The sequence below is a fragment of the Hemiscyllium ocellatum genome, chromosome 17 (genome assembly GCF_020745735.1).
Source record: "Hemiscyllium ocellatum isolate sHemOce1 chromosome 17, sHemOce1.pat.X.cur, whole genome shotgun sequence".
In the NCBI taxonomy this organism is placed as follows: domain Eukaryota; kingdom Metazoa; phylum Chordata; class Chondrichthyes; order Orectolobiformes; family Hemiscylliidae; genus Hemiscyllium; species Hemiscyllium ocellatum.
Genome location: NC_083417.1, coordinates 59649850 through 59670810, shown reverse-complemented (window position 1 = coordinate 59670810; position 20961 = coordinate 59649850). Strand labels below are relative to the sequence as shown.

General features: G+C 43.6%; 1 protein-coding gene across 6 annotated transcripts in view; it reads right to left on the bottom strand.

The window, feature by feature from the left end:
• Positions 1-20961, bottom strand: part of tradd (tnfrsf1a-associated via death domain) — a 40538-nt gene that overhangs the window by 6174 nt on the left and 13403 nt on the right. For 4 of the 6 annotated variants that reach the window (XM_060838208.1, XM_060838209.1, XM_060838212.1 and 1 more), the window contains exons 2-4: positions 7612-7756; positions 3968-4236; positions 2268-2508 (exon numbers count right to left, since the gene is read on the bottom strand). In XM_060838208.1, coding sequence (XP_060694191.1) covers positions 2268-2508; positions 3968-4236; positions 7612-7747 — 646 coding nt within the window. In that variant the 5' untranslated portion in view covers positions 7748-7756. Of the gene's footprint in view, positions 1-2267; positions 2509-3967; positions 4237-7611; positions 7757-9244; positions 9266-9931; positions 10003-20961 lie in introns of those variants that run through there. The other 2 variants (XM_060838210.1, XM_060838207.1) reach the window with 2 other exon arrangements.

Sequence of the window (20961 nt, the reverse complement as noted above, 5' to 3'; positions counted from 1 at the left end):
CAGATCCTGTTGTAATCGGAGGTAACCCTCTTTGCTGTCCACTACACCTCCAATTTTGGTGTCATCTACAAACTTACTAACTGTACCTCTTATGCTCACACCCAAATCATTTATGTAAATGACAAAAAGTAGAGGACCCCAGCACTGATCCTTGTGGCACTCCACTGGTCACAGGCCTCCAGTCTGAAAAACAACCCTCCACCACCACACTTTGTCTTCTACCTTTGAGCCAGCCATATAGATCACATCTACTGCTTTTCTCTCCTCAATGCTCTTTGTTACTTCTTCAAAAAACTCATTCAAGTTTGTGAGAGCACAGGAATAAAAGGAAATTCAGCTGAACGGAAAAATCATCAATTGGTTATTGCAACAATATAAAAGAATCCAAAATATAACAAGATACATTTTTAGTCTGATGACAAACAACTTAACCTTCTTGAGAACACTTAGTTTCACAACTCAGAGGACTATAAAGAAATAGAATGATAAAAGTGTTAAAAGTCTTATGACTCTCAGCCTGAGGCACCACTAAATTATTTAGATAAAGTCGAAATTGTACAATACAACAAATAAAGTTACCTTTGTTCGAAAATATGCGAAATGTTTTGCTGAAACATACCTTCAGACATTCTTAAAAATAATACAATAGCGTTTTCCACAATAACAGCTATTTAATATGTGCTAGTGTTAGCTCTGACATCTGGGCAGAAACAGTCACACCATGATGCTATCACTTCTGCTCAGACAGTTTCTACAGCTTTCAGTCTGGCGAAAGGTAAGTCAGGGAACTCAGATATTCACCTCATCTGGTTTCCGATATATCTTTAGTGTAGAACTTCAAGTCGCTTTCCATGTCTCACTGCTACTGTTTAATCATTTATTGGAAATAAAACTAGGATTAATCTTAACTGTCGTGCTTTGGTCAGATTACATTTTATTTGCCAACTAATAAAGTGGTAAGGTAACTGTGTCAGACTTGCAGAGTTACAATGAGAAAGGTAGTCTCTGGAGTATACTATTACAAAATGATATCGGTAAAGCCACAGATTGTGGTACATACGAGATGCAGACTGCTTATAGAATCTGACTGACTTACAGCAGATGCACCGTACATTTAACTCCGATACTGTGCTAAGACAGGCCAAAGTCAGAGCAATAAATTAATTCCCCCACTTCTACTCCTATTGCAAGCTCAAAACAGCATTCACAACAACCTTGAAACTAGTTCACATCCTGTGCCTGTTGCCTTCACCATGCTACAAAAAAAGGAGAAAAATAATTTGCATGGATTTGCTCATTTGTTTTCTTCTTTATTCCATACAGAGGATCAGGGTGTTGCCTGGAAGGTAAGCATTCATTGCCCCAATCTCTAATGTTGTCATGGGAGGGGGGATAGAGAGCTGCTGTGCATTAGTCAGAGGGAAATGGGTCTGAGTGGGTTACTCTTTGGAGGGTAGGTGTGGACTTGTTGGGCCGAGGGGCTTGTTTCCACACTGTAGGGAATCTAATCTAATCTAATCCACAGTGCAGTTATGGTTTTGAAGATGAAGAAGTCACCAGCTTGAAGGAGAGCTTGGAGATGGTGTTTTGTTCATGCATCTGCTACCCTCACCCTTTGAGACTGCAGAGATGGCAGGTTTGAAAGATTTGCCAAAGAACCCTTGTTGAATTGCTACAGGGTATCTAATCGAGGCTTTAGAGGCTGCAGCCATGTTGTGCCAATATGGAAAGGAGTGAATGTTTAAGATGATGTATGGAGTGCTAATGAAGCATTTTCTACATTTTGGATGTTTGCTGAAAATTTGATAAGATCCATTAAAGAATACCTAACCTAACTTTGTTAGATTAGTGAGTTTAGCAACCATGAACGAAAATACTTCTGAACGCGGTTACAGACATGCCTCCAAAAATCAAAGCATATTTAAAATATACAGCCCAACATCAAAGCTAAGGAGCAGCTCTCTCTCTCTCTCACTCACTGCACTACACATGAAAATACTGACGCCAGGATTTCAGATGTGGGACAGGACCCCAATCACCAAGGATGCTTTCCAAAGCTCAGTCAAGAGTAGCTAAGTTGGACTAACATATGCATACATGGAAATAAAGCCAAGATTGAAGGACAGGGCACTTGAAAGAAAATAGCATATAAAAATCCTGTGGATCATTGACACGTGCCAATCCAACCAAGTCAGAATGATAGCTGTGGCTCTTCATTCTTTTGCAGGTCATTTCCAGTAACTACACACCTGGAGCTCAGCACTCACCAAATAAAACACCTTGAAATTCAAAACGAACAGTCGAGTACAAAGGGCTTCCATTGGCTTGGATTGAAGATGGCGAGATTGAAGGTGGTGAGATTGGTGAAAGGGTTGAGGCTGCTGTTGGGGTTTTTGAATTAACACTGCAGTATGTCTCGGAGCTCTGGCAGCTTGAACTATATTCGAGGACCAGTCGTCTGATGTCTTCTTCCAATCTGGAAACTTCATCGTCACGGAGGTGGTTAGGCTGAAATATAAAATTTGTATAAAAATTAGAACTAACACCATAGCGGGCCAAGATATTTAAAGTTGGTGTGACCATGTGCTCGAGGGACAGAAAGCAGATTCAAAATTATTAAGCAACAAGAATAATCACTGCTGAAGCATTTTAAATGTGACAGTTTGCATTGAGCAAGGTGTCACATACAGCAGGGGGATAATGACCAGATCTCCTGTTTTATTATTGTTGTTTGATGAATAAATAGTGAAGAGAGATACCTTGCAATTTTCAAGAGTACCAATGGTTCAGTTACATCCTGCTGGAAGTCTCTTCTGAGAGATGGCATCTCTGAAAACGTAGAATTCATTTCATTGCAGTGTCAGCCCAAGTTTTCCGCATGTGTCTCCAGTATGGGATTTTCTGACTTTGAGGTAATACTGTTAACAATTGGCCCCAGCTGATAGATGCATCACCCTTTTCATCCAGATAAATTTATGGTAAGTAGGTAAATTGAAAGTAAAATCAGGGCAAACCTTTACAAATCTAGGGCTATGTCTCAGCTCAGATATTGTGCAGAATTCTGAGCACCACAACATAGGAGCATGAAAAGGCCTTGATGGGGGTAAAAAGAAAACTGATCAGGACCTTATGTGGGATGCCAGGCTTCAATCACGTAATACAAAAAATCAAGGAACTGGGACTGCTGTGCTTAGGGAAGACATAATAAAAACATTCAAAAGTTATGACTGGTTTTGAAGGATCAAAGAGGTGAGACTGCTTTCTCTGGTAAATGGGGTTGATCACCAGAGATCATGGATTTAAAATAATTAGAAAATAAACCAAAGGGAAATGAGGATAAATGGTCTCATGTAGTGTGTTTTTCAGAGACAGACAAGAGTGTTAGAACTTTCAAAAGGCAACTAGAAATATCCTCAAAGTGAACTCATTTGCAGAGTCACCAGGAATGTGGGCCAAAATGGGACAGCTCATTAAAAATAAGTTGTCGCCTTGTGGTAGTACACTGGGGAGATTCCCTGCCTGAGTGAGAAGGTCCAATTCAAGCCCCCCTCCAGAAATTGATGGCCAAGAAAACTGCAGAATATTACTTGTGAATCATTCCAATGCATGCCAACTCCAGGCAGCAAGAGGGTGATGTTTGATCAGCCATGTGATGGAAAGGAAATTGGGATCTCTCCAATCACTGTCCACTGTTCAGACTATATCCTGCACATAAAGGCACATATTAGACCAAGGTAATAATGGTCTCAGTTGTCTGGATGGCTGGTGTGGATTGGACTGGTGCCAACAGTACGGGGTTTCATTTCTGTTCCAGTTGGAGTGGATTCAGGCCCTGACCCTAATGGAGGATGTAACTGTGGATCACACCTGCATTCGGGCAGAGAACTTAAAATGATGATTTAAAAGAGCTGATACAAGACTGATACACCAAAGGGCCCCTTTCTGTGTGGTAGGATTCTACACCCACCTCGTTCTCTTTGATATGCCTCAGACAGTCTTCTGGATTTTCCAGGATGTCATCCAATGTCACTGGGCCAGCCTTAAGCTCTGTACTACAAGTGAAGTTGGGTATTGATTGGTTTCTGAAATGGTACACTAAAGCCTGCTGGAGTTTGTCATTTCTGTAATTGTGAAGAAAATTCTTGCATTTCCTTTCTTCTGTAAATTTCAGCTCGAGTCCAAAGCCACTGCCGTAAATTTTCAGGATTTCGACACCTCCGGAACTGCCAGCAGCATCTGCAAAAGAATTACATGATATTATTAACCATACAGACACTCCCATAATGTAGGGTGAATGCATATATAATTTGCTTCATTGAATTGTAAATAAAGAAGTTTTTATTCATTTAACTGATAGTAACGTATAAAAGTTATAAAATGAAAACAAAGTCTGGCCCAACCAGTTCACATCATTCAAAGACTAAGTGGTTTCAATCTCATTTGTTCAGCCTGGACCCACGTTCCTGCAATAAATTTTCGAGTCTAAACTTGAATATTTACATTTCTACCACAAAACAGTAAAATTGCAAGTGAATTCCACAGTCTCATAATTCTGTGTGAAGAGATTTCCTCTTGTTTTCTGTTCTAAACCTCAAATTTAACACAACCACATGTTGTATTTATGGAGCACCTTTAGTCTAGTAAAAGATCCAAGTGACTTCATTAGCGCATTGTCTACAAAGCACAGCTGCAAGACACAAAGATATTGGAAAGATGAGGCACTCAGAGTCCCTAGAGTGTGGAAGCAGACCACTCAGTCTATTGAGTCCACACTGACTCTCTGAACAGCATCTCACCCAGACCACTCCCCTACCCTATCCTTGTAACCCTGCATTTCCTGCTAATCCACTGAGCCTCCACATTCCTGGACACTGTGGGCAATTTACCATAGCCAATGCACTTAACCTGCACATCTTTGAACTGTGGGAGGAAATCGGAGCACCTGGAGGAGATTCGAACAGTGGAATCGAACCCATGTCCCTGGCGCTGTGAGTCAGCAGCACTGAGTCACCGTGCTGCCCTTCAAACAGGTGGTTTTTAAATGGAATCTCTTAGAGGAAAAAGAGGTAGAGAGATGGAGAAGCAGAGGGAGGGAATTTTAAAGTTTAGGGCCTTAGAAGCTGAAGGCGCGGTCACCAAGAAAGGGGGTTACTAATGTCGGGGATGCTCAAAAGACCACAATTTGATGCATACAGATATCCCAAAACGTTATGGAGTTGGAAGATGAGGTATGAAGAGGCAAGAGCCATGAGAGGCTTGAAAACAAGAAAGAGATTGACCAAAGATAAAAAAAAAGTCACTATTTAATCAGGATATAGGTCACTGAGTAGAGAAGTCATTGGCGAACAAGATTTGGGTGCAAGTTCAGATACGGGCAGGAGGTTAGAAATGACAGGCTGGTCAAGACATTTTGGCATAGTCAAATCTAGAGGTCACAAAGGTGTATCTCTACCCCTCTCCAATTATTTACATCTACCCAGTCATATTCTTCACAGCTTGACACACGCCAATTAAGTTGCCCAGTAACGTATGGACCACTGATTAAAGAAATTGCAATTTACCAAGTCTTTCTTCATAGCTGAAGAATAAAGATCTTTCCTTCTCCTCGGATCTTTTCCCACAAGTTCATCATGACCTTTTGGTTTTTTACATTTAACACTTCATGATTAAATTTAGAGTTTGACAGGATTATTTCACTTCCACTAACAATTCAAGGTGCTGTCTCTAATGGCCCATCATTTCTTTTCAGAGAAAAAAAAATTACTGTCACAAAGTAATTATCACCTCATACTTACTGATATTAAATTCCATCTGCCATTTTTTTTAAAAGACCATTCCTCTACCTTCCAACCCCTTGTCTCTTCCTTTGATTGTCTAAAGAATTAATTATAACTCCTATTTTTGTCGCAAGTCAAAATTCTGACAGCACTACTTCCCTCTGAGACCTCAGTTTATTAATCTGCACAGGAGGTTTGGGACCAAGCTGTATGATACACTGAAATGAAAAATGCCCTTAACTCTTCATTTTTTTGTCTTCCTTCTGCCTATTTCTTTTTCAAAATTTGGCATCCTCACAAAGTGATGATCTTGAAGCTTGGGGTAAGGTTGGAGGGAGAGCCACAAGGTTGAATCTTAGTTTAAGAAATCTTAATCACCTAGATGGGCTCAGAACCAGATCTTTATATGTCAAGACATGTGTAAACTCTGAGGTGATCTGATTTAAGGTACAAGGTGATAGTGTTTGGGTTCGAAGGTTAGGAGGGATGGTGGGTTTGGGGGGTGGAAACGGGGAGGGTGTCACAATCTCAATTGATAAAAAAAAAGACACACTGGGTTACACATCATGACATGGATATTTTCCCAATAAATAGCAAACACTGGAATGGGCTGCCCACTCATATGGAATGCCACTTCATCCAAATCCTTCGATGGAAAGCTGGACTTGTTCTTCCTGGGACATCGGTCACCGTTCATGAGAGGAACGTAATGAATGACGTTAACGAGGGCCAGATTTATTTCCTCAGTAAGCTTCAAATGTCTACAGATGTTAGGGAGAAAATTCCCACATATAATTTACTTGACTTTCCACTTCTCTCAGGAGATTCCATGTCTTGCAAGTAAAAAGGGAGATGTCAACAGGGATGCACAAACCACCAATGTTAATTTTCCTGTTCGCACTCCTGGATACATGTCCCGCAGCTCACATTTGGCAATGTGCTACTTATATATTCAGGTGAATTAGCGCCCCTTAAATGTTGCTTTTTAATGTTTCTCAAATGGGTGAAAATGTTTTATATCATGGAATGAAAGTCTGTGGACGCAACCTCATCAATCGTTAGCAAGTATTCACTTCAGATAATTCAACAAACATAGAAATTGTGGACATGAGAGTATCAGAGAATAGTGGGGAAACAGGCCATTCAGTCCAACAAGTCTACACCAACTCTCCAACGGATATCCCACCCAGATTCACCCTCCTCCCTTGTCCCTGTATTTCCCATGGCCAATCCGCCTACCCTGCACATCTTTGGACTGTGGGAAGAAACCTGAGCAGACATGGGGAGAAAGTACAAACTCCACACAGAGAGTTGCGAGAGGCTAGAATTAAACTGCATCCCTGGTACTGTGAGGCAGCAGTGCTAACCACTGAGCCACCGTGCTGCCCCATGCAGAGTAATGGAGAAAAAAAGCCAAACCAATCACAACCTTCCCTCCCCCTCATACAACACTGCTTGTTGTACACATCAGCATAGGCATTTTTGGAGTGTTGTATTGGAAATGGGGTAGATAGTTTGTGGGATCCAATATTCTAACAACATAAGCTTTAACAAATTTAGATATCCGAGCTGAAACAAAGATTTGTGAGATGTTGAAAATCTACCATATGACATATTTTGATGGTTTAATTTTCTCAATAAAGCTCCTCAGAAAGAGGAGTCATATCTGGACTGATTGATGGATTATTTTTAGTTCATTGAATGAATCTCTTAGTCCTTTTCTTAGCAACAGTACGCTCCAGTGAAAAGTAGTTTGCAGTCCAGCTTATTGCTAATAACTGGCATGGGAATGAAGGTCAGCAACGTAAGGGGCAACCTGTAGGTTGAAACTTACCTGCAAGTGTCAGTTTCAGGGCTTTATAAATTTTCAGGCGTAGCTGGGGTTCCTTGTACATGGCTGATAGATCCATTTCATCGGAGTGAATGAAGAGAAACACACTGCCCACCCAGGCTGGAGCTACAGAATCCATCCTCAGCCACTGCAAAACAGACAAAACAGAGAGGTCACTGAAACCAGCGTGGCTACCTCTTACATATATGCACACACTGACCAACAGGGGAATACAGTGCGGATCAAAACACATGCATCGGTCACTAAAAGTATTTCACGTACAGAGAAATATGAATCCTTCCCCAACTCAGCTCCAAGCATTGACGAAAAAAAATGCTCAAAAATTGACAACTGATCTGAGTCTTAGATCAAATGACATAAATGAAATAAAGGGACTGGCATACTGATTAAATTCTGTCACAAGTACACATGGCCATATGCTCATTTAGCTTCTATATATAGCTTATAGGTTGAACGTGGTTAGAGACAAAAAAAAAACCCTGCAGATGCTGGAATCCAAGGTAGACAAGCAGGAGGCTGGAAGAACACAGTAAGTCAGGCAGCATCAGGAGATTGAATGTAGCTGATGTCGAGAGGATATTTTCACCAACTTGCCACTTCTTTATTTTTATATATTAAATATACTGGTGCTCACGGACACAATATCAGAAATGAATCCACTTTGACATTTTGAAAAACAGGATTCTTGTACATTGGACCGGATGATTTCCTTCTCCTGTGCTGTCACATGCTTACTATTTTAATGTCCAGGCTTGGTCAAACCCAGTCGCTTTTTTATATGCCGTAATGCTTCAGGTAAGCACACTGTCAGTCAGACTTTTGCAGACCCTGAGGAAATTGAACCTTATTATCGAAGGGAATGCCACCTCAGAATTGTGAGACAGTTGCAACAATTTGGTCAGATCAGGGATAGGAAAATGAAACAAAGTAGTGTAACACTGGTGCACTGGAGCATTACATATTATTACCAGTTATTTAGGGAAATAAAGCAAAAAAAAGTTTAAATTAAGCCAAGGTCAAATCAAATCCCAGGCCTTAACCTCACGCTGTAAAATCATGAGGGGCAGAGATAAGGTGAATAGCAAAGGCTTTCCTGTAAGGCAGGGAAATTCAGAACTAGGGGGCATTGGGTTAGGGTGAGGAGGGGGTGGAGCAAGGATAAAAGGGAGTTCAGGGTCAACTTTTTCCACACAGAAGGGTGGTGTGTTCATTGGAATGAACTACCAGAAGAAATGTACAGATACAACATTTAAAAGACATTTAGACAGGTACATGAATAGGAGGGATATGGGCCAAAATCAGGCAAATGGGACTGATTTAGTTTAGGAAACTTGGTCAGCAAAGACAAATTAGATCAAAGTGTCTGTTTCTGTGTTGTATGAATTTACGGCTACCTATGATTGCCATTCGCACCTTTCCTGGATCACTGACTAAATAGGCTGAGTGAGATTTAGTGCCAACATATGCTACATGATTTTTTTTTTAGCCATCCCTGAGAGCAATCTGCTACTCTCCAGTCAACCGGATGCCACAAGAGCCAAAACAGAGGAAGAACGTCCGAGTGACCAGACTGAATTCAAATCAAGTCCTGTGGAGTGAAAGATCAGTGACTCACCATTGCCAATCGGCCTCCACCACTCCAACGTGTAAGTTACTAAGGGTTATGGGAAAACTCAGGAATGTTGGATTAGCTGTGATTCTTTAAAATGGTGGCTCTAGGGGCCAAACAGCCTCCTCCCGTTCCAACTCCATATGGTCTTATGGTAAACGGCAAGAAGGAATACTAATGACGACAGCCAAAATGTACCCATGGCCTTCACTAAACCCGTGGTCTGAACATGATGTGCTGTAAGAATCCATGAAAAAATATTTAAGTTCAAATCCCAGCACAGCACATTGGAGCTTTGAGTTTCAGTTTCAGGCTCATTCAACACCTGATATTTCCACAGGCCCTTCCTGCTCTGGGTACATCCGGTAACTAAATGGGTCTGGCTTCCTGTGAAAGCTTTTGGCAGCCAACTGGCTTCCTCCACCTTTCACAACAAGTGCTCTCGGTTGAACAAGCAGACTAATTACAATTCCCACTCCCTCTCCTGAATGCTGTGGCATATGTTTTATACCTTTAACCGAGCCTGACTTATTGTAGGCATTTCTGTTTCAGAAAGCAGCTCTGTTAATTATCCTCGGCCTCCCACACTTGGTGCCTGTGTTTGACAGTCCAGCTGTGACTGCCACACTGTGTACTCCCGTTCTGCAGATAAAAGGTCTCTGTGTTGCCTGACAAGGCAGTGCAGCAACTCACCAGCGCTCATCAGGAAAACAGGCCAGTAGCCAACCCTCAAACCACCCGATGTACTGTCCACAGCCTCAGAAAGCAACAAGTGACTGGTCCTTCGCACTGTGGTGTTGGGGGTGGAAGGGAGGGATGGGGGCAGTATCAAATCCCAGGTCTTACTGCACAGAATGTTAACTCCCTCAGCTGTACATGTCAAAAGCTCCTTGCTGGCACACTGCCAGGTGAGGTCACGTTTTCCTCAGCTCCATTTACCATTACATCTGAGAGAACCTGAGAGGTGCGAGGGAGGAGCAAAGGACTTCTGGGAAGGTTTTAAGTGGGTGGCTGAGGGGGAAGTTGAGCAGATGCACAAGGAGGTAGTCACTCCCCAGACACAGGATAAGGACAGCTGGGTTATTGTCAAGGGGAGGAAAGGGAACCGACGATCAGAGCAGGGATCCCCTATGGCCATTCCCCTCAGCAATAAGTATACCGTTTTGGATACTGCTGGTGGGGACAGCCTACCAGGGGAAAGCCATAGTTGTCAGGTCTCTGGCAATGAAGCTCAGAAGGGAAGAGGGGGGAAATAGAAAAGCGCTAGTGGTAGGAGACTCAATAGATTGACAGGAGATTTTGTGGTCAGGAACGGGACTCCCGGAAGGTATGTTGCCTCCCCAGTGCCAGGGTCCGAGATGTTGCCAATTGGGTTTACAGGATTCTGAAGGGGGAGAATGAGCAGCCAGAAATTGTGGTACATATTGGCACCAACGATATAGCCAGGGAAGGGATTGAGGATCTGAAAAGTGACTACAGAGAGCTAGATTGGAAGCTGAAGAGCAGGACGAGTAGAGTAGTGACCTTGGGTTTGCTACTGATGCCACAAGATAGTGAGGTGAGGAACAGTCAGCAAATGCAGCTTAACACGTGGCTGCGAGGCTGGTGCAAGAGGGAGGGCTTCAGATACCTAGACCATTGGGATACTTCTGGGGAAGGTGGGACCTGTACATGAAGGACGGGTTGCACCAGAACTGGAGGGGCACAAATGTCCTGGGTGGGAGATTAGTTTGTGTGATTCAGGAGGGTTTAAACTAGTTTGGCAGGGGTGTGGGAATCGGAGCCACATGTCTGAGAGGGGGTCAGTTGCGGATGGGGCAGTGACAGGATGTATTGAATCTATCAGGAAGGTTTCTCACGCGATGAAACAAAGGGATCGGTTAAAGTGTGTCTGCTTTAATGCAAGGAGTGTCAGAAATAAGAGTGACGAACTCGGAGCATGGATCAGTACTTGGGGCTACGATGTTGTGGCCATAACGGAGACGTGGGTTTCACGGGGGCAAGAATGGTTGCTTGATGTTCCAGGGTTTAGAACATTTAAAAAGAACAGGGAGGGTGGAAAAAGAGGAGGGGGTATAGCATTGCTAATCAGAAAGTGCATTACAGCTACAGAAATGAAGTTTGTTGAGGAAGGTTTGTCTGCTGAGTCAGTATGGGTGGAAGTTAGGAACAGCAAGGGAACAGCCACCGCATTAGAGATTTACGACAGACCACCTAATAGCAGTAGAGAGATTGAAGAACTCATAGGCGGGGCAGATTCTGGAAAAATGCAGAAGTAGCAGAATTGTTGTTATGTGAGATTTCAACTTTCCCAATATTTACTGGAACCTCCTAGGTGCAGATGGTTTGGATGGAGCCGTTTTTGTCAGGTGTGTTCAGGAGGGTTTCCTTACTCAGTATGTAGACAGACCGACGAGGGGAGAGGCCATTTTGGATTTGGTGCTCGGCAACGAGCCAGGACAGGTGTCAGATCTCACGGTGGGAGCGCACTTTGGTGAAAGTGATCACAACTGCCTCACATTTAGCATAGCCTTGGAGAGTGAAAAGAGCATTACTGAGGGGAGATATTTAATTGGGGAAAAGGAAATTATGATGCTATCAGACAGGAGTTGGAAAGTACAGACTGGGAGCAATTGTTCCACAGAAAGGGCACAGCAGACATGTGGAGACTGTTTAAGGAGCAGTTGTTACGAGTGATTCATGAATTTGTTCCTCTGAGACAGGTAAGAAGGGGTAAGATTAAGGAACCTTGGATGACGAGAACAGAGGAACTTCTTGTCAAAGGAAGAAGGCAGCTTCTGTAAGGTGGAGGAAGCAAGGATGTGGCACAGCTTTAGGGGATTACAGGCTTGCTAGAAAGGAGCTCAGAAATGGACTGAGGAGAGCCAGGAGGGGGCATGAAAAAGTCATGGGAAGAAGGATTATGGAGAACCCAAAGGCATTCCACTCATACGTGAGGAATAAAAGAATGTTTAGGGAGAAGGTAGGGTCGATCAGGGATAGTGGAGGGAACTTGTGTATGGAGTCTGAGCAGATAGGGGAAGCCCTAAATGTGTTTTTGCTTCGGTTTTCACCAAGGAAAGGGAACTTGTTGTAAATGAAAGCTTACAGGAGCTGGGATACGGTCTTGACCAGATCAAGATTGATGAAGTTGATGTGCTGGAAATTTTGGAAAACATTAAGATCGATAAGTCCCCAGGGCCAGATCAGATTTATCCTCTGGTCTGCTCCAGGAAGTGAGAAAGGAGGTTGCTAAGCCGCTGGTGAGGATATTTGCCTCCTCACTCTTCACGGGAGTTGTACCGGAGGATTGGGAGGAGGCAAATATTGTTCCGCTTTTCAAGAAAGGTAATAGGGAAATCACTGGCATTTACAGACCAGTCAGTCTCACGTCTGTGGTCAGCAATGTTTTGGAAAGAATTCTGAGGGATAGGATTTATGACTATTTGGCAAAGCACAGTGTGATTAAAGGCAGTCGGCATGGCTTTGTGAGGAGCAGGTCATGCCTCACAAATCTTGAGTTCTTTGAGGTGTCAAGACAGGTTGACAATGGTCGAGCAGTGGATGTGGTGTATATGGACTTCAGCAAGACATTTGATAGGGTTCCTCACGGTAGGCTCATTCATAAAGTCAGGAAGTATGGGATACAAGGAGATTTGGCGATCTGGATTCAGAATTTGCTGGCTGACAGAAGACAGAGTGGTTGTAGGTGGAAAGCATTCTGCCTGGAGGACAGTGTTACGTGGGGTCCCGTTCTTCAGCCTCTGCTCTTTGTAGTTTTTAGGAATGACTTGGATGAGGAGTTTGAGGGGTGGGTTTGTAAATTTACAGAAGGTTGGAGGTGTCGTCGATAGTATAGAGGACTACTGCAGGCTGCAGTGCGACATAGACAGAATGCAGAGTTGGGCTGAGAAATGGCAGATGGAGTTCAACCTGGATAAATGCAAAGTGATGCATTTTGGAAGGTCGAACTCGAATGCTGAATATAGGATTAAAGATTCTTGGCAGTGTGGAGGAACAGAGGGATCTGGGATTGCAAGCACATAGATCCCTCAAAGTTGCTACCCAAGTGGATAGTGTTGTTAAGAAAGCACGTGGTGGTTTGGCTTTCATTTACTAGGGGATCGAGTTTAAGAGCCGCAAGGTTTTGCTGCAGCTCTACAAGCCCTGGTGAGACTATATTTGGAATATTGTGTCCAGTTCTGATCATCCTACTATAGGAAAGATACAGAGGCTTTGGAGAGGGTGCAAAGAAGGTTTACTAGGATGCTGCCTGGACTGCCTTATGAAGAGAGATTGAATAAGCTCAGATTTCTCTCTCTGGAGAGGAGAAGGAAGAAAGGAGACCTGATCGAGGTGTACAAAATAATGAGTGGAATAGATAGAGTCAATAGCCAGAGACTTTTCCCCAGGGCAGGATTGACTGGTATGAGGATTCATAGTTTGAAGATATTAGGAGGAAGGTATAAAGGGGATGTCAGTGGTAGGTTCTTTACGCAGAGTTGTGAATGCATGGAATGCATTGCCAGTTGTGGTGGTGGAAGCAGAGTCATTGGGGGCATTTAAGCGATTACTTTTCATGTACATGGATAGCAGTGAGTTGAGGGGTGTGTAGGTTAAGTTTCTATATTTTACATTAGGATTAAACCTCGGCACAACATCGTGGGCCAAAGGGCCTGTTCTGTGCTGTACTTTTCTATGTTCTAACCACCATCTTATAGACAGAGAGCCCTACATATTGCACACTTACCATCAGCCCCCTCTTTATGGAGAAAACCAACACCCACACAGATGGCCAAATATTGAAAAACACTGAAATATCCACAAAGGTTTCCACACTGATTACACAATGCCCTGAGGAATAACAGCACTTCCCATCTTTTTTGAATTCAAAACTTGCATCCTTTTTCCAATTGCAGTCGCTGTGTTTCTCGTTTCCTTCACTGTAACTGTAGCTATCAAAGGGCCCAATCCTGGAATTCTCTTACTGAACCTCAGGCTCACTTTCCTCCTTTAAAAACACTCTTTGAAATCTCAGACCTAGCTAAGCTTAGGATTGCCTGTCCTAATATTGCCTTGTGTGGCTTGGAGCCAAATGTTGTTGGTTCATGGTTGTGGGAAATGCATTCTGAAGTTGTGCTAAATTCAAGGCATTATATAACAACACGCTATCGACCGGTTTGGCTAGTGCAGGAACCGGTCTTTATTTTCTCCTGTACAGCAGCTTCCCCCTCCATCCTGGTGATATCGTATCGCTAGTACAATCCTTACTTCCCAGAAGAAAACACCATAAATCTTATATTGAGGAAAAACTCCAGTCTTGTTTCTAAAACGGCCGTCGTATGGAGCAGGGTAGGATCTACTGCGAGGGCTTTGAAACAAAACAACCTATTATTAGCTAGATTGTCTGGTCACCATACCTGCGTTTACAGAGTCACAGCACCACCTACTAGTAGGAAGACAGTACCACATTGATCTGTGATTTCAGCCAACAGAACCACATTCCATTGCTATTCTACATGTGGGAAAAATTCAGCTTTTATTTCTCCTTCTCACCAACGATATATTTGCAAGAATTGTGTCACTCCTCAACATGATCTCCTCTTCATGACGCAAGATTCCCTGCCTATACACCCAGTTCATACTCTTAGCAAGCTTTGAGAAGATTTGTAGCTCAGGTTGAGGTTCTGGACATAGGTCTGCTTGCTGGGCTGGAAGGTTCATTTCTGGGTGTTTCATAACCCTACTAGGTAACATCCTCAATGGGCCTCCAGGTGAAGCACTGTTGATGATTCCTGCTTTCTATTTACATGTTTGGGTTTTTTTGGGTTGGCAACCTAACACATCGAGTTAGACCCCATCTACCATCCCTTGAGAAAAAGAACAGGAAATGACATCACCAAGCCAAAGAAACCCAAACATCTAAATAGAAAGCAGGAATCATCAACAGTACTTCACTCAGAGGTCCACTGAAGATGTTACCTAGTAGGGTGACGAAACATCTGGAAATTTACCTTCCAGGTCAGCGAGCAAACCTACATCCACAGTTTATACTCTCTTCCAACCTCTTCCATCAGGCAGAAGATACAAAAGCTTAAACACACATACCAACAGGTTCAAGAACAACTTCTTCCCTGCTAATATCAGACTTCTGGATGGACCTCTCAAATTGATTTTGCTTTTTTGTATACCTTTGCAACTGTAACTTTGCATTCCTCCCTCTGTCCAATTACCCTGTGGTCTTTGTTTGTTATGATCTGTACTACAAATCAAAACTTTTCTCTGTACTTAGGTACACGTGACAATAATATATCAAATCAAAAAAGGTCTTAAATCAATCAAAATAATTCCAGATTTTACATTTGATGTCATCTGTCATTGCATTCAGCAAACCTGCCTCAATGTCCAAATGTTTTCTTTTAAAAACATAACTGCAACCCAAACTTAATAATCAGAATACCAAATACCCGATTAGCTAAATGGAAAAGAATCAAGTGTTTTCTTTGAATATAAAAAGCAGAAAAATTCAGCATATATTTCAGTTTCCTATACAATAGCAACTGAAGGTGATCTTGTTGCTAGATTATATACACAGATGGCCACAGGCTTTACCAGTGATTCTATGGGATTCCGGCCCTGGGTTGGCATCACTCAGCTCTCTCTTGTTGAAAATAGTGCCAACAGAGACATGCCACAGAATCCTAGGACTCCATTCTCTCCCTATAGGAACAATTTGAGCTCCTGGACTTCAGTCTGAGACTCGTTCCAAATATCGACGAATCTAAAACTCTTGCTACATTCCCTCTAAATTGGTTTCCTTCTGCTCAGACCTCCAAGGTCCGTTTGTGGCAGTAACATCCAAAGCCGGAAAGGTGTCGGCACACAATCGATATGTTCAGACCGTCTGAGTAGCTGCTATTCCAAGCGTTCTATTCTACGCCTGTCAGCTCTCGATAAAAACATGTCAGCAGTGTGAAGGAATACTCACTTGTCCAAATGAATGCAGCTCCAACAACATTATCTAGGACAAAGCAGCCTGCTTGAATGGTATTCTATCTGCCACCTCAAGCATCCATTCCCTACGCCAAGGTAGCAATATGGTCTGTAAACAAGTTGCACTGCAGCAATTTGGCAATCTGTCTTCAACAGAATCTGCTACCTGGAGGCAGAGAGTAGTGCATGCATGGGAATGTCTGCATTTGCAAGCTCCCCCATCAAATCTCACTCTGTTGGATAAGGTTAAAGATAACAGAAACTGATAAGAGGCTTTACCTTGGGCTGTTGTGTGAGTGGAATTGCGCTGAGTCATTCAGGCATGCCACAAGCCAAGACTGCAGGAAACAAGTAACTGCTGTCTCTATCAAATAAGGCTTACATTTGGACAAAACATTCAGGATTAGTCACCTGCATGGATAAGTCCAAATCAGACACACACTTGACACAGAGACCTGTGTCTGAAGAGCCTGACCGGAATACTCTATTCGGCAGAACTTCGAAAAATAACACTGCAGGAGGTACCCTACATCAGGAGTTGTTCAGAAGAGTTTCAGCCTGGCCAACTGTCAATTTTCCTGGGTAATAACATTCAGGGTTAGTTACAGAAACCAGGGTAACAAAAGATAGTGACTGAGATATCTCTAGTCATTAAAAGTGTGCATTATTTGTTTAAATACTTAATACATTGTGTTTTGTAGAGCTCTTAGTATATTCATCTACATATGTACTGTTGTCTCTCAGATACAGGAAACAGAATTTGACATCTCGAGGGCATCAGTAACAAGTAGCTGTAATTTACTCTGACGCTGGTCTGAGTAATCTCTGATTTCCAACACTCTGCTGGAGTAAGTTGGTTCGAGGAAGGAAACGTTGGCAGTTTGGTAATGAGAAGGACGCAAAAAGAACAACGGGCTCACTAAAGAAGTTGGCGCTAACATAGAATAATGGGCCCAAGGGACTCTGTCTGGAAAGGAATACTCCAACAGGATATGGCTGGGAAATGACTGAAGTATTGAGTATAATGATAGAACCAGTACAGGAACACATGGGGATACTCTCTGGAGCACAGCATAAGATGATACAGAAAAAAGGCACTTTGCAGAAAGTATTGGCAGTAAGTTGTACGTCAGGCAGAAAGCCAACAGTGACACTGAAGCTGTGAACAAAGGTAGCTGAGCTTTGAGAAGAGATGAAGAGACTGACTGAGAAGGTGAGGAATTTATAATGCCAGAGAGATGCAAACCTCATGCAAATGAATCAGTCTCAAATGCAGTGTGAGAAACTGACAAGAGAGAAAAAGAACGTGAAGAGGAAACTAAAAGGGCTCACGCACAGAGAGAAGAGGTAAAGAAACACAGTGTCACAATTTGAAAACAGTTATGAATGTAGGGCATAAGTCAGCGCAAGGCGAGCATACGAAGTGTATGAAGCAGATAGAGAAGTTGCAGAGCCAGTTATCTGCACAAAGAGGGATAACATGTGCACCAAAGCCTAACTGAGGACAGATGAGAAGAAGATTGTGACGGTGACTGGGGAGGGCTAACTGATGAAGTGGCCAGACATAAAGAGGACAACCCAGGAGAATGGGGACACCGTCTGGATGGAAGGGCAGGAGAAAGTCCCATGCCTCCACAGCCTCCCTGATCACTCAGAAACAACAGGCCACAGTACTGGGAGGGTAATAGCCACCCCATATATCACAATAACTACCCTTTATAATGTTCAACAGCTAAGAAATATAGCCAGCAAGCCAGTCAGCATTAGGTGGGGAAGACTGACATTTCAGGTATAACCCTTCTTCATGAATGGAGATGGGGAAATAGGGGAAGGTGCAGATAAAGGTGAGAGGGGTGCAGGGGTGGGCTTCTGGTGGGGAGAGGGGTGGAGTGGTGAGGTAGTGATAAGTGAGCACAGACCTGGTACGGCCTAGTCCCGATTCATTCCTCCTGTCGACCTACCTGGTTGTACCTACCACCTGTACTCACCATCACCACCTCAACATTGCCACTCTCCCCACCCTTAACCCTTCCACTCTGCCCCTCTCCTTTATCTGCAACTCCCCTCCATTCCTGAAGAAGGGTTATACCTGAAGCGTCGGACTTCTCCACCTCCTGATGCTGCCTGGCTTGCCGTGTTCTTCCAACTTCCTGCTTGTCTACTTTGGATTCCAGCATCTGCAGTTTTTTTTTGAGCCTTTAAAAGAGATATAGGCAAGTGTATAGGAGATTGTCAGCCTGGAAATGACCCCCGGGAGCTGGTCCAAGCTACCCACAAGCAGCGAACCACACACGGGTTAGATAATGAGGTGAAGGAGCAAGGAAACTAACACTGATATGCCCCTATCCCATTATACATTCAGCTTTGCCCAGGCCACAACATGTGGAAGGGGGAACATTAGATAAGTGAAAGGAGGCTGTACTGACAGCCAGGGGAGCTAAAAGAGGGGATCCAGTGAAAGGCCTGAATAAAAAGTAGACAGAGGAAAGGGGAGCACCCAACTGCATTTCCTGCAAAGTGAGTACTTTACAGCATATTGGCCCAGGGCTAGACCGACAAAATGTTGGCTGCATCTGTTGACAATTGGTGGGTCCACACACTTGTGTCCCATGGGACAGAGCAGTCGAGAAAGACATGACCCTTCCAACATCACACACGCTGAGGCAAATGGTCAGAGAAGGACCAATCCCATGGGCTTACAGGAAGGGGACATGGGTGAGGGCGAGGAGCCCCACCTCTGGCAGCAAGGAGTGGTAGGAGCCCCGGGGGCTCACGGAAGTGTTTTAATTGTGGCACTATGCCAGTGATTGCCCAAACCCTCAGAGGGGCAGAGCAAATCAGACGCACGTCCAATCCTTGCCATTCAAGGGACCCCAGCATGTGCCATAGAAAAACGTGAACCCAACTCAGGCAACAAGTAGTCGGAAAAAATTACTGCCGATGCTAGAATCTGTACTGAAGACAAAGATTACAGCAGGTCAGAAAGCATCCATAGAGACAGAGCAAGCTAACATGAATCTGGATGACTCTTCATCAGAGCTGAAGTAAAGTGCAGAGGGTACAGCATTTATGCGATAGTTCTGGGGGGGAGACGCACTGGGGGCAGAGAGTGTAGGGCTCCTGGTGAAGAAAAGATGTTGATAGTTCAGCTTAAGTGATCAGAATGTGCGAATGGCAGAACGAGGGTGTGTCTCCTGCCAGCTCTGAAAGGATAGTAAGTGGGATGTTGTGGGGGGGGGGGGGGGGGGGGGGGGGGGGGGAGGCGAGGCCATGATGACAAGCTAAAAGAAAGGGAAGAAATGTTCATAACTTAAAAAGGTGTTGAACTCAATATTAAACCCAGGTGGCTCTAAAGTGCCGAGTAAGAAGATGAGATGTTGTTTCTCCAGTTTGTGCTGTGATTCACTGGAATACTACAGCAGGCCAAGGACAGACAAGTGGGCAGGAGCCTGTGTTAAAACAACTGGCTACAGGCAAGTCAGAGTGATCCTTGTTCCAGAGACCCTAAGGGATAGGAGGTTTGGAGGCCTCCCTATCACTGCGGGGGATCTTACACTACCCTGAACGCATCTATTGTAAATATTGACAATTGGAAAATAGAGAGAGAAATAATCATGAGTGGTTTTATGGGACATTCTCAAGCAGGACAAGCGACCAGCCCCTTAAATAAACAAATAGGAGCAGTAGAGTTGACGCATCCGACAGTATTAATAAAACTCCTAGCAAATCAAGAGCATATCCTGGGAAGTGACTGCATGGCCAGAGAAGGACTTTGATCCAGTAAACTTTATGATATGGTGAATGAAAAGTTTTTTTTTGCTCAGATCCCTGACATTATAAAAAGGAGAGTATGTACAGTGAGAGAAATGTGGTTCAGTCCTACTGACGTGAGTGAGGACCCAATAATACAAGGAAATATTGGACAAAACCAAGAGGAGTTTGCCAAACATAAGCATGGCTGTGGATAGACGCAAGGGGAAGTGTGCGTACAGGACCCAGACCCAAAGTCCCAGAGGCAGTATGGATTTCCCAAGCAGGCTGATGGTGGTACAGAAAAGATTGTGTAAAGCCTGGTAGCACAAGAGGTATAAAAAGGAGTCGCATTTGGATGGCGGAACTTTTCTAGGCCTGACTGCATGATATGTGCTGATGGTTTGCTTTTGCAAACAGGAACCAAACAGGAGCATTACAAGCTCCTGAATAAGTTGTCACAATCGATAAAGGAGTGCTGGCTGAAAGTAAATCTGAAAAAAGCTCAGATAATGAGGCAGAAAGTGAACATTGTACTGAGGAGTGGTGTTAACACCGGGAATAAGAGAAACAGACAAACAATGGATCGAAACAGTAGTTAGACTTCCTTCCCCACAGACGTGAAGGGATTACGATCATCTTCGGGCTTGATTGTATATTGTAGACCATATTGTCGGTTTTGCCATAAAGGCAGCACCACTACTGTTATTAACAAAAAGTGTCCCGTGGGAATGGAAGCCAGAACACACAAGCAATAGTAGCTTTCAATCGGGGTTGGTGAGGGCTGCTTTCCTAAAAAAACCCCAATCCAGTGGAACCGTTCTCCTCAAAGGTGACTGCAACAGACTCCACGATATCAGTGGTCTTATTGCAAAAGATACATGGTCAGTTGAGACCAATAGCCTATGCCTTGCATATGGGTAGATCCTCCCATCCTAGCAGATGACTTAATTTACCAGGGGGCACCCCATGAGTGTCAG